Here is a 12,841-nt window from a genome sequence, read left to right as displayed (position 1 = left end):
TATAATTATAATTTTTTAATATCTTAATATCAAAACGACTTCATTTTGAAAGTAAACGCAGATAACTTATCTGTATTAACTGCAGAAAATAATTTTCTGAAAAATTATTTGTAATTAAATTTTAATAAAATCAAAATCAAGTAATAGCTTATGTAAAGCTCCCTTATAGTAATTCGTAACAGTGGGTCCTTTAATTGAGAATTTTCAATATCCAGTAAATCCACAAATAAAATGATGGTCGGTGAGAAAAAGTTAATGTACACTCATCCTTAGGCAATAATTATTGGATGTGTTTGGCAAGACCTTCATAGCTGTGATGCTTTGCATTCGTTACGACGCGAGTAAGTACACTTTTATATATTTTGCAGCGACTCACACGTGCCGAATTGTGCATTGCACTTGGCCATAATCGCGTTCCGCTCCAAACCATTTTTTTTCAATTTTCACTACACCGAATATCGAGGACCATTTCGTACTTTCACAGTTCCACTCCACCACCCCATTTTCTCCCTCTATCAAGTAACCTATCTGTGCGTAACAGAGAGAGACAGAGAATTCGCGCGCCAAACACGACGGTTTAGCTAACTTCCGGTGGTGACACTCCTCCGTTGCTCTATCTCTCTCTGAGCCTAGGAGATGAGGTTAACATCACCTGCCATTCTCAGCTTTCTCATTTTCTGCGATCTACTTCTCTGTCATCCCTCATTCTCTTTCTCTCTCCTCGCCGATAACTCGGAGACGGGGTCGGAGCTTCCCCTCCCGGAAACCAACGCAACCACCGTTGGTAATGCCTCGCTCCCGAGATCCAACGAGGATAGCTTCGCTAACATGATTGATCGGGCTCTAGAAAGAGAGTTCCCCGAGAATGAGCAGAATGAAGGTTCGCAGATCTAGCTCCTCTTTGTCTTTCTAATGCTCACGCATTTCTAAATTTCTCTTGTTTAATTTGGTTGCCAAAACTCGTCGGATCGTGTTTTGGTTATGCAAAATGAATTTTCGAAAATGCCTTTCGATTGAATTTTAATTTTACTTCTCCTCTGGAGGCGTTGTTCTGCAATTTCCTGATTTGACTCGTGAGATTGATACTCGTGAGATTGATGCGCTGCTGGATTTAACTTCTTCTCTTTCCTGCATTCTTCTTATAGCAATGTGTGCAGTGTGATTCGAAATTTGATACACTTGATAGGGAAAAAAAAAGTGATTACTAAATTTGGCAACTTTTTTTTTTTTTTTTTTTTTTTGGCTTTTATGATGGCAAACCAATCAAATGCTATCACCTTCCAAACATTTTATGTGGATTCTTTGTCATGAACTTGTTGAATCTTTCTCGAACCACATGTAGCATTGTGGAATGTTTTATTCAATGAATTCACTTGGTGAATTACCCTGACTCTTTTGCAGGTACTGATGCTGGTAGTTTCAACAACAGTGTTGCTGACCAGCAGGTGTGTAGTGAAATCCTTTTTTTGATATACTTAATTGCCTCTTGAAGTTAAGGATGTTGCTCAATGTGAAGCAGCGCTGGAGGCAATAGGGTGGAGCACTTTAGCGTCCTAATTTTGGTTATATTCGTATTTAGCTTTAGGGCAGAATTCAATCTGGTACGGATTTAAGTCTATTGATGATAATTCGTTAGAAAAGCATTAAGCTGATCTAGGATAGAAGTCACTATAGACGATAACTTATACTGCGGATTGCACTCATGATGCGTCAAAAATATGTTTTAGGGATAATGAATTTTATAGTGGGAACCCGTGGCTTGGTAACTTTATCCTTTATTTTTGTAAATACCGTTTCTTTTGATTTTTGAGGGTTTTTATATGTGTGACTTGTTATTAGCCCTTCAATAGGCTCATTATCTAATGTCCTTCCTTCTCATGATATGTTTAATGTATCAGGCTGTTTTGGAAACAGTTGCTAGAGTTAAGCCCAAGAAAAATGAGAGCAAAGAGGAAAAGTATGCTCCTCTTTCTTGTAGAGTAAATTGAATTATTAGTTTTTCTTCAGGAGGGAACTGAGTTTTAAAAAATTTATGCAATGCTAATGACTATTTTTAGCATTTATGACATTTGGTAAGCTTTTTATCAGATCATTTCAGTTCCACGATGTTTTCAATTTGGATAATGAGAATAGGGCAGAGGATATGCCAACTTTAATTGATCGAAAGGTATGTCTCATTCAAGCTTTTGAAGTTTAGATCTCGCAAACTTACAGAATGTAATAATATTTTGTTACCACCAGATCGTCACGATATGCATGAAAAAACTTAATTGTACTACTCTTCTTAAAAGCGGATTTAATTTTTCATATTTTGCTGATTGTTTCTTCTTCAGGACAATGTCTTTATCATATCCAATCCCAAGTCAAAGTATCCTGTTCTTCAATTAGACCTGAGGTTTACTTACTGTTCCTGTCCCTTTTTTTACTTTCTTTTTCAAGTGGCATTGCATGTATGAGTGGTTGCAATTACTAACTAGTCAGGCTGCTTACCCTTGTTGATATGCCATATTTGCAGATTGATATCAGATCTTGTGGTTGTTTTTGTATCTGCAACCTGTGGTGGCATTGCCTTTGCTTGTGCTGGACAACCGGTTTGCTCACAAACATTGCTTTATTGTTTTCGGTTGATATCTCTACCATATACCTCTTAAAATTGGTGTCATCCACACATTCTAATTTGCAGGTTATGACTGGATATCTGCTAGCAGGATCTATCATTGGACCTGGAGGTTTGAGTTTTGTTAGTGAAATGGTCCAAGTATGTTGCCCTTATAGTTCTTTTGTTATGTGCTCTAACGAATTTTTCCCCTTTGTTTTAGCCAGCCACATCTAGAAATAAAATTACGGGGTGTGAATGGGATAATGATGTCATATATAATGTCTCCATATATGACATTGAAATAGTTACAATTAACATGTAATCTAATTTATCTCCTAAAAATCTCACATACTGCTTCCATTCCATGCAGGTTGAGACTGTTGCTCAATTTGGTGTCATATTTCTGCTCTTTGCATTGGGCTTAGAGTTTTCCACAACAAAGGTTGGCTTGTTTACTCATTTATTCCTTTTAGCTTAAACCGTGTATTTTTAGCTCATCGATATATGCTAGAAATCTGTCTTTTCATGATTACAGCTCCGAGTTGTTCGAGCAGTGGCTATTCTTGGAGGTCTGCTCCAAATTTTCTTATTTATGTGCTTGTGTGGAATAACAGCTTTGGTATGCCTGTTCTTCTATAAATATTTTGCAAATAAGATTTGATTCCTTAGCAATAAGCATTGCCAGTTTCCAACACGTATTGCTCCAAATATCTTGTTATCAAGTGTTCCATGAATCCATGATATCCATTATGTTTAGATTTTTGTTGTGGTCTGAAAAAATTTACTGATTTATGTGTGAAGCAGGATGAGCTATATAGGAAACATTGTGAGAATAGGAGAGAAAAATCAGTCTTCTTGTTATGCTAAAAAAATGAGTATCCTGCCCTCATACTTTTACCTATATGTAAAGAACCAATTCAACCCAAAACCTTAAGGTGTTGGGTGAGGTTACATTAATGGTTTTTTATATCTCTACCATGCCCCTTCACACGAGAGCCCACTGGGCTTGAAAGGTGGACAATGTATAGGCCTATCTACCTGTGTTAAGAAATTCCACAAGAGAAAGTGGGGGAAATGAGAATCGAACTCGTGACCTAATGGTCACTGAAGCTCTGATACAATATAAAGAACCAATTCACCCAAAAGCTTAAGCTATTAAGTGAAGGGTCATAAATGATTTATGTATTTCTCTAACACTATATGAGATCAAACTAGATTTGAGATTTGATGGGAAAGTTTGTAAAAGTTTCCTAGGTTGATACACTAATCTTACTGTTATACAATCAAGTTTGTTTTGCCCACTATATATATTTTAAATTGTTTTATTGGTATTGTTTTTTGTTTTATTCTGAGTCTCTGACCAAGTTGGATAAGACTTGGTTTTTGTTGTATTGCCGCGTTGCCTGCATGATTATTGTATGGCCCTCATATGTTTTTCACAGTTTATTATTTGTATTCACTAGCAACAAGTTTATAATTTCTTTAACAATAAGCCATATGGTAAGGAGACGAGAAAGACTTGTAGATGGGCTTATACTTTTCTATGCTTGTTAAATGTTAAGGCTCTTAAAATAGTTATCTAGGAACATGTCTTGATTTTGAGGCTTCCAATTGAGTGAATAAATTGATGGTGTTTTGTACTCTTATTTATTACAAAATTTCTCTACTTTAGTGACTGAATTTCTGATGAATGCATCTAAATCCTACCTGCAGTTATGTGGTGGCAAATCATCTGAAGGAATATTTGTGGGTACATTTCTATCCATGTCTTCAACGGCAGTGGTAATTTTCTAATCACATTATTACATGTTTTCTGATATCCCATTTCTACAATATACATTTGAAGTACATGATTATGTTTATAAAAATAAAATAAAAAAATGTACATGATTACAACTTTCTTGGACAATGACCTTTTTATTTTAAGTGCAGGCTTATAAGTATTTTAAGTAACCTATGGCCTGCACTTTGATAATTGTGATATACTATAGCAATCATTGCCTGTGATTCATATTTCAATATTCAATACTGCCATCACAATGTTTCAGCCAACAACAATTAATTAAATTACTGGATAATGGAAAGTATGAGAAATAAAGGTATTTTTGTTCCAAGGTGATGGTCCTTTTTAATTTTTAGGGTCAAAGTGTTAGTTGTAATGTGCTTAGTAACTAGATCAAACAAGTAAGGTTGAAGAACAAAATAGAAAAACTTTAGTGGAGGAGAATAGGAGATTATTTGCTCACATGATAGTAATATATCTCACTGACAGGGGAAGAAGACTGAAAGAAAAATCAACTCTTAAGAACTGATATAAGCTTTTTCTATGGAAAAAATTTTGTGTGACTGCACGGCGTATATGTTTTTTCGGAGAATTTGGTTGGACAGGAAGGAGTGCTTTCATTTTCAAGGGTCCTATTAGGGAACGACCCCCTATCACAAGGGTGTTCTCTAGGAAGGGGTGCAGAGATGTTATCATTTTTATTCTAGATGTTATCATTCTTCCTTGCTGTCACACCTAGACAAAGCTTTCTCTTCAAATATTTTATTTCCTCATTAAAGCTATGTTGCTTAAATTTTTTTTTTATTTTTCTTTGACCCAAAGGTCTTGAAATTCTTAATGGAAAGGAATAGCGTCAATGCCCTTTATGGTCAGGTTACAATTGGAACTCTGATTCTGCAGGTATGTACTATTATTTTTATATTTATGAATGCATACGTATGACTGAAACTTTACTGCTACCAGTTGTGTTGTGCAAAAAGAGTGCTGACTAATGCTATCAATGATGCTGATATTCCTTGTTAGTATATTCTCTTACATATACCTTTTAGTGCAGTATTAAATATTACTGGTTCCTTTCAGGACTGTGCTATTGGTTTGCTCTTTGCACTGCTTCCGATCCTGGGTGGTACATCAGGTGTTATTCAGGGAGTAATATCGATGACTAAATCGTAAGTTAATTATAGGTTGGATTGTCCATCATCTATTCTATCTCAGCATAGTTCACGAAAATCTATAACATGTAACATTAAACCCCAAGGTTCCCAAGTGCTGCTATTTAGTATTGTGATCCTGTCTTTCCATTCTGTCCAATTCAACTTATATTTTGTGGATGTCGAAAGATATACTTTTCATTGTTTTGATTCTTGGGTTGTTAAGAGATTTTAATAATATGTGGATGCAAGTAAGTTGGGAAATATTGGTGTGCTCGTTCTGCTTTGGGCCATTACTGAGCATGCTATGTAAACAATGTTTTACTGCACTTCTTGATTTCCTTTATTTGTAAATTTTATCAAAGGAAATATTGTAGTGCTGGGATTAGCTAGGCCTTTTGTTATTATAATATTGCTATTATGATGAAATTATTATTAGAAGTCTTCTATAAAAAGTTTATAATTGTAAAAAAAGAATTATTATAAAGGAGTACATATAAAGAGGACGAGAAATCCCTCCACAGCAAAGGTACAATAACAAAAGCAGTCTAAGGACAAATAAGAACACTAGTAAATATAAGTGTTCTGCTCAAGCCATATGTTCCAGAGAACAGCATGAATGACATTCTTTGATAAAGCCTTCCCTCATTCCTGCCAATTGCCACAGGGCATGAAACCAGATAAGAAAAACTGTTCCATGCTCAAAGGACACACCTGAAATTCACAAAAAATTCTATATAACCTACAGCAGCAGGAGTTGATTGCAGGGCAGTGCCCAAAAAGATAGTCACCTGTCCAAACTATAACCACACAACACATATCTGGGTAAAGATTTTTGAGAGGTCTACATATCTGCAACAGATTATCCAATTTTGTTACCCCTTGTGCAAAGTCTGAATGAACCCTTTTCAATTCTTTTATATCTTTCGGATATTACATGTAAGTTTTAATATAAATCTGAGTTTAGACTGCATCTTTTCAATCACGGTATAGGAGTGTATTCAATATCTTTTTTTCTTTGAATGTTACATCTTTGAAATGCATCTTTACAACTGAATGTGTCCTTAATTGGTTGCAAACTTGCAATCACTAATTAAGCGCACTTGGATAAATGGAATAATAAATTAGGCAGTAAAAAATGGGGAAATTGTCTCTGTTAGTTTAATGGTTGTTTTATTTGGAAGTAATAAATGCATGGTAAGGGAATCCAGTCATTTATTTGAGTCCATTATCTAATATTTGGTTCTCTTTGGTGGAGTGGGTGAAAATGTTGAAGCTCTCTGATAGGACACAGAAGAATAGATTAGAACAGTGTCAGAGTTAGTTAGACAGTTTGATATATGTTTAGTTAGTTAAGTTAGAATCTACCAAGGAGATAGGTAGTTAGGCAAAGGGGTGCAGCCTTAAATAGCAGTATCAAGATAAGAGATAGGCATTTGGGAATTTAAATGTAAGAACTGAGCAAATGCTCTTTTGGTAAAGAGGTAACTCTTTGTAAAGGGGAAACCCTTGGAATGAGAATTCTCTCCTTGGGTTCTTATTTTTTAATTCAATAAACACTACCAGAAGTATTCTTCTTCCATTTCTCTCTTTTTTACTCATCTCTATCTCTGAAAACTCAGAACCCATTTCTGGGTCTGTAACACTCTGATGAAGATAAAATAAACTGTCAATACCAGTATCTTCCACTATATTATTTTATGCTTTAGTATACCAAGTACAGTGGCACCACTAACTGTTTCATGTTGTTGTTCTATTACTGGGACTACTTTAAACATATAATTGCACATATACTCCATAGCCTGGTTGAATTTCGTAAGGCAGTCAGCTTGACTTGATGTGCTGATGATATTAACTCTCTTGTTCTTGCTTGATGGTATGCTTGTTTCAGTCATTTATTCCTTCTGATTTCCTAATTCTATTGTTTCAGGTTGGTAATCTTAATTACTTTTTTGGCCATTTTATCCATATTATCTCGTACATGTGTACCATGGTTCCTTAAGCTTATGATAAGCTTATCATCTCAGGTGAAAATAAACCTTTTGCTCTGTTGTTAATGTTTGTTCATGCGTTAGTTTTTAACTGACTTTTTCTTGTGCAGACCAATGAACTTTATCAATTGGCATCGGTGGCATTCTGCCTACTTGTTGCTTGGGTGTGTGAATCAATTCTTAATCTTCATTACTTGACAACAGTGTTATGTTGTTAATATATAGTAGTCTGTTTTATTATCTACACTGTAAAGTGCCCTTAGTCATGGTGAAGTCTGCTGTTGCTTCCTCTTGGCGTGTAATGACTTATGTCTCAACACCCAACTTTACTTCCCTACATCTGAGTGGTTGCTTAAATGCATGCATGCCTGACACTTTAATACTTACACATTTGTGAAGTCCAAACAACTTGTGTGCCTTTAACAAATTGTTTTAATATAATTTGTTATTTCATTTCAGTGTAGTGATAAGCTGGGTTTAAGCCTTGAACTGGGTTCCTTCGCTGCAGGAGTGATGATATCAACAACAGATCTTGGTCAACATACACTTGAACAAGTAACACATTTTCTTCGGATATATGTTCTTTGTATTTGCTAGTTTTACTATATATTATGTTTTCAGAAGTTGGAAGTTTTCCAATGGTGTAGTTTGCACCAACTCTCCAACCCAAAAGTTAATATAACTTTTTCCCTTTTTTCTTGGTAAAAACTTGTGGTTTGTGAAGTATCATTTTTCTCAAATATTTACCATGCTCTTTATTTTCTTGTCGGTATTCAACTGCTTTTTGTCATGTTGAGCACTTTTTAGGGGTGGGAGGGGGGATGTTTGAGTATTCTGTTTGATACTTCTTTGTTTGTATTTTCATCATGGATGCCTCATGCCTGTAAATGGGGGTGTCCCACCCAAATGAATTTCAGGGAATCTTCTTGAAGGACATAAATTTTGAGATGATCCGTGGTTTGCCATACTTATTTGAGCCTAGTCTTGTTTGTTGATTTTTAGGTTGAGCCAATTCGCAACTTTTTTGCCGCTCTGTTCTTGGCCAGCATTGGGATGCTTATACATGTCCATTTCCTTTGGAATCATGTTGACATTTTACTGGCAGCAGTTATATTGGTGATCATTATAAAAACAATCGTAGCTGCATCTGTTGTCAAGGGTTTTGGATACAACAACAAGACTTCGCTTCTTGTAAGATTTGACAATGGTTAATACAATTACCTCTGCTTGTTGATCACATCACATATTTCATTGACATAGGAGCCTTAGGTTATTCCACATGCGTAGGTTGGGATGTCCCTGGCACAAATTGGGGAATTTGCCTTTGTTCTTCTCAGTCGTGCTTCAAATCTTCATTTAGTTGAGGTGTGCTTCATTTTGAGATGTTCATTTTAGCTAATTTATGCTTATGCTAAGGAAGACCATGAAATTTATCTTCCTATATTTTTGTAAACAGTTTTAACTCAAGAAGATTGAAAATATATTTTATAAAATATTATGCAGTTTTCCTGGAAGCACTTATTATCATCTTAAGTATGAATGTAATTGCATAGTTTCTGCACTTACTTTTGAATACTTAACAGTTAAACTGAAAGTCTGATCATTACTGCAGGGAAAGTTGTATTTGTTGCTCCTTGGGACAACAGCGCTCAGTCTGGTATGCATGCACTGTTTTACAGAATAATAGTTTTACATAGTAATTATCAATAGTAATTACTTCTTACTTTGTTGCCATTGTGTGATTTGTATCACTTGAGCCATTTCATCCCCATAAAATATTCAAGACGTGTAATTCCACTCCTCCCCCTCCACGGAGATCAGAGAAATTTTTTTCGCGGAAACAATTATGTATGTGTGTGTGATCCTGTATGGATTAGGGTTGTTATCATATTCAAACTTTATGCTCTTGCTATATGGGTTAGGGTTATTAGTCTATCTATATCCACTATGGAATGCTTGCAAGTTGCATGTACTCAAGGGCAAACTATTGTTTCAAGCCCCACAGATCATGGTCATTTTACTCACCTGATTTTTTGACTTTTGTTTTTCTCAGGCTTTTGTAATGTGAAATATTACTTCCGGAAAAAATTGGGACAAAATGAAATGAAAAGCATGATAAACATTCCACTTCATATGAAAAGCATATTGAAGGGTGAAATACCAGTCGGTATTCAGCCAGCCAGCATGAGTGAATTATATATATATATATATATATATATATATATATATGGGTAATAGTTTTCTCATTTTACATGAGAAAATTGTCTCATGCTACACTCACAATACATGAGTGGGTCCCATCTTGACTTTTTTGTCTTATCACCTTTTTGTGGACTCCACTCATGTATTGTGTGTAACATGAGAAAATTTTCTCATGTAAAATGAGAAAATCAATTCCCTATATATATATATATATATATATATATGAAGAAGGAATAACTTACACCAGTATAAGAATAATAAGTTATATACCCAATCTTAACCATTGATATTTTTCCATTTAACGGCTCTAATGTATTAGTCAGTCACGTGAGCCGTTAGATACACGTGTGATCAACAATTAGGATTGAGAGTGTAACTTACACTTATATAAAAAGGGGGCGAACCTGAGCAGTGGTAAAACTGTTCCTTCATGACTGAAAGGTCATGGGTTCGAATCCAAGAAACAGCCTCTTTGCAATTATGCAAGGGTAAGGCTGCGTACAAGGATTTCTTCCATCCTACACTCGCTAGTCGGGTTTAACGGGGAGTGGTTTTTGGTTGACCATCTTTATATTACCGGTTACAACTCTAGAATAGTTTAGGAAAAAGGACAAAACATTACTACTGTCCTGGGTGTTTATTGTAGTAAAGGGGAAGATTTACTATGGAAATATTCCCCAGCCAAGGAGCAGTATCCTTCTACCGAGAATAACTTCTCAGCCCTTAGATAACTTGATCCAAATTCTACCTAATGTTGGAGTACTTGGCGCCCTTTTCTAAATACTAGAACAACTCCTAAGATTGAGCAAATAAACAACAGTATAACAACAAAAATAACCAACTGATATTTAAACTAATTTAAATGATAGAAGCAGCTTCAAACTTATCCGGAATGTGTGATCTGTTCTAAAACTTATAGCCAGTTTCGTGGGTGATCTTGATGTATTTTAAGTATTGAATGTATTTAGCTAGTTGATTTTTAGAGACTTTGAAGCTTAAGCAGACAGAAATAGTGCAGGTGACTACACCTTTGCTTTTCAAGCTAATTCCTGCTGTTGTGCATCTTGGTGCGTTGTTGCGGTGGTTCCCTCCTGATAGTCAATCTGAGGTAACTTACAGCTTATTAATTGACGAGGGACTTTAAAGATTTTTGTAGCTTTTTGTCGTTTCAATTGTCTTGAGGATCTTGAATATGATTGTACTCTCAGATTGCATTTAAAGGGGACAGCTTTCGTGCAGACAGTGCTAAGCGTATTACTTTGATGGTTCAAGGCTCTCATGATTCATAATATTAAAATATATAATTAAGCAGAAATGCAAGTTGCGGGCTTTACCTGATAACTCTCGTACTCTGGAGGACAGGCGCCAAAGAGTGCAACTAAGGTTGAGTAAATGAATTCATTTTCCATTGCAAAAGAACTTTATATGCTGCCTGCTTCCGGAACACGCACCGCAAAATGGCAAACGCAGTCCAAGGGGGCTAGGAGTTTAAATCGGATCCATCCACTAACCCAGTAACTTGGGCCATGTTATTAACTTGAATGGCCTATTTTTGTGTATAAAGTAATGTCTAGTTGCAGTTGGTAGTGTAATTCATTTTAGAAGAGATCCATTTAAATTCCTCCCCCGAGTTGTCCCCTTCTATTTTATCCAAAATTTTGGGTTGATTGGTTTTCGAATATGTATAAGTTGTCTCTGTACAAGTCTAGACATCAAGGCAGTCATCAAAGTCAAATGTATCTTGTTCATAAACTATTGTAATGATTAATGATAGCGGAAAGTACATTGATTTGCTGTTCATTTCTTCTAATTAATTATCAATGATGTGAGATCATGTTTGTGGGGTAGTAAACTTCATCAGCTACTGAGGATCAATGAGCAGCAATCCCAGGTATTTTTTTTATTTTTTTCTTCTTCATCACCGCTAAAAATTTCCCTTTGCCAATATATGTTCAGAGTGGAGTTAGTGTTCCACACGTGAATTTTCGTACTATTATTTTTAGATATTTAAATTGAATTTGGCATTTATTACACTTTTTTGTTTGAAATTTTTTACATATCTCCCTTTCTTTATTATTTACAAGTAATTTTATTACCTTGTAGTTTGAAAAATGTTAACCTGGTAAAATTCAAAGGAGCAAAATATCGCTTTTAAAATTTAAAAGAAAACTAATTCACCATTTTTTTTTTGGTATTGTAAGTCATGCAGCAGGAGAAAAAGAAATTTTTCTTAGACAATAAAAGCGTGAGTCCTATCTGCAATACCCCGACAATACTTGGACACTTTTTTTTTATTTTTAATTTGCGTGTCTGACATGTGTTCGACAGAGACACGTTTCGACACGCGTCTGACACGAGGTCAACATTTTGGGACATATGGTCAACTTTCCGACACTCTTCGACACATTTTTTCGACACGCAGTCAATTTTTTCGACACGTAGTTAACGCTCCGACACATTTTTTTTTAAAGTCTTAATTTATTTTATGGGAAATATTACTCTCCTTTCACATAAGGTAACTTATCTCATTTTCTCTCACTTCGATTTTCGGACCTTATTTTTTTTCTTACAATGGTGGGACCCACTCATTTTCTCTCTACCACATAAGATAGTACCACATAAGATAACTATCTTATGTGGAAGGAGATTAATAAAACCCTTATTTTATTAATTAAAAATAAAAAAATATTTATAAATCAATTTTTTTCTGTTATGAAATTTGACATGAAAAATTAACAAGGTACGAAATGTTTTTTTTTTTTTTTTATATTTATGTTATGAAATTTGAATATTTAATTGGTTATATGACTTGTTATGAACTGTTATATGTATTAAATATAAATAATATTATATATATTAAAAATATTATTTAATATTAAAACGTGTCTCAACGTGTTAAAATATGTCATTTTTTAAAATTAACGTGTTGGCGTGTCATGTCATGTCCCGTATCAGTGTCTGTGCATCATAGAATCCTACAATATAAGGAAAGAGAAAAAAAAAAAAAAGTCAATGGGTTTCAGAGCTTTATTGCGTATGCTAGAAAAAAATTTCATCTTCTGTCGCACATGAGACTTATATTACCCTTCTTTTTTATATGATTAGGATTTTGGAT

The 12,841-nt window shown here is 34.8% G+C and overlaps 1 protein-coding gene across 1 annotated transcript; it reads left to right on the top strand.

The window, feature by feature from the left end:
* Positions 1-579: 579 nt before the first annotated feature.
* Positions 580-11,361, top strand: LOC133293091 (K(+) efflux antiporter 4-like). Its single transcript, XM_061491619.1, has 20 exons — positions 580-880; positions 1,402-1,445; positions 1,899-1,957; positions 2,089-2,167; positions 2,334-2,395; positions 2,516-2,591; positions 2,684-2,758; positions 2,970-3,041; positions 3,135-3,218; positions 4,313-4,381; positions 5,205-5,282; positions 5,463-5,551; positions 7,464-7,560; positions 7,635-7,688; positions 7,984-8,079; positions 8,527-8,715; positions 8,812-8,889; positions 9,137-9,181; positions 10,745-10,834; positions 10,935-11,361. Exons 1-20 carry the CDS (start codon positions 637-639, stop codon positions 11,013-11,015), a joined length of 1,761 nt encoding a protein of 586 aa, XP_061347603.1. The 5' UTR covers positions 580-636; the 3' UTR covers positions 11,016-11,361.
* The last annotated feature ends 1,480 nt before the right edge of the window (positions 11,362-12,841 follow it).

Source organism: Gastrolobium bilobum, unplaced genomic scaffold, assembly GCF_033153095.1.
Source record: "Gastrolobium bilobum isolate Gb01-03AN ecotype WA unplaced genomic scaffold, APGP_CSIRO_Gbil_v1 utg16185, whole genome shotgun sequence".
Taxonomy (NCBI): Eukaryota; Viridiplantae; Streptophyta; class Magnoliopsida; order Fabales; family Fabaceae; genus Gastrolobium; species Gastrolobium bilobum.
The sequence above is the reverse complement of the archived record's forward strand: the minus strand, read 5'-3'. Positions and strand labels throughout refer to the sequence as shown.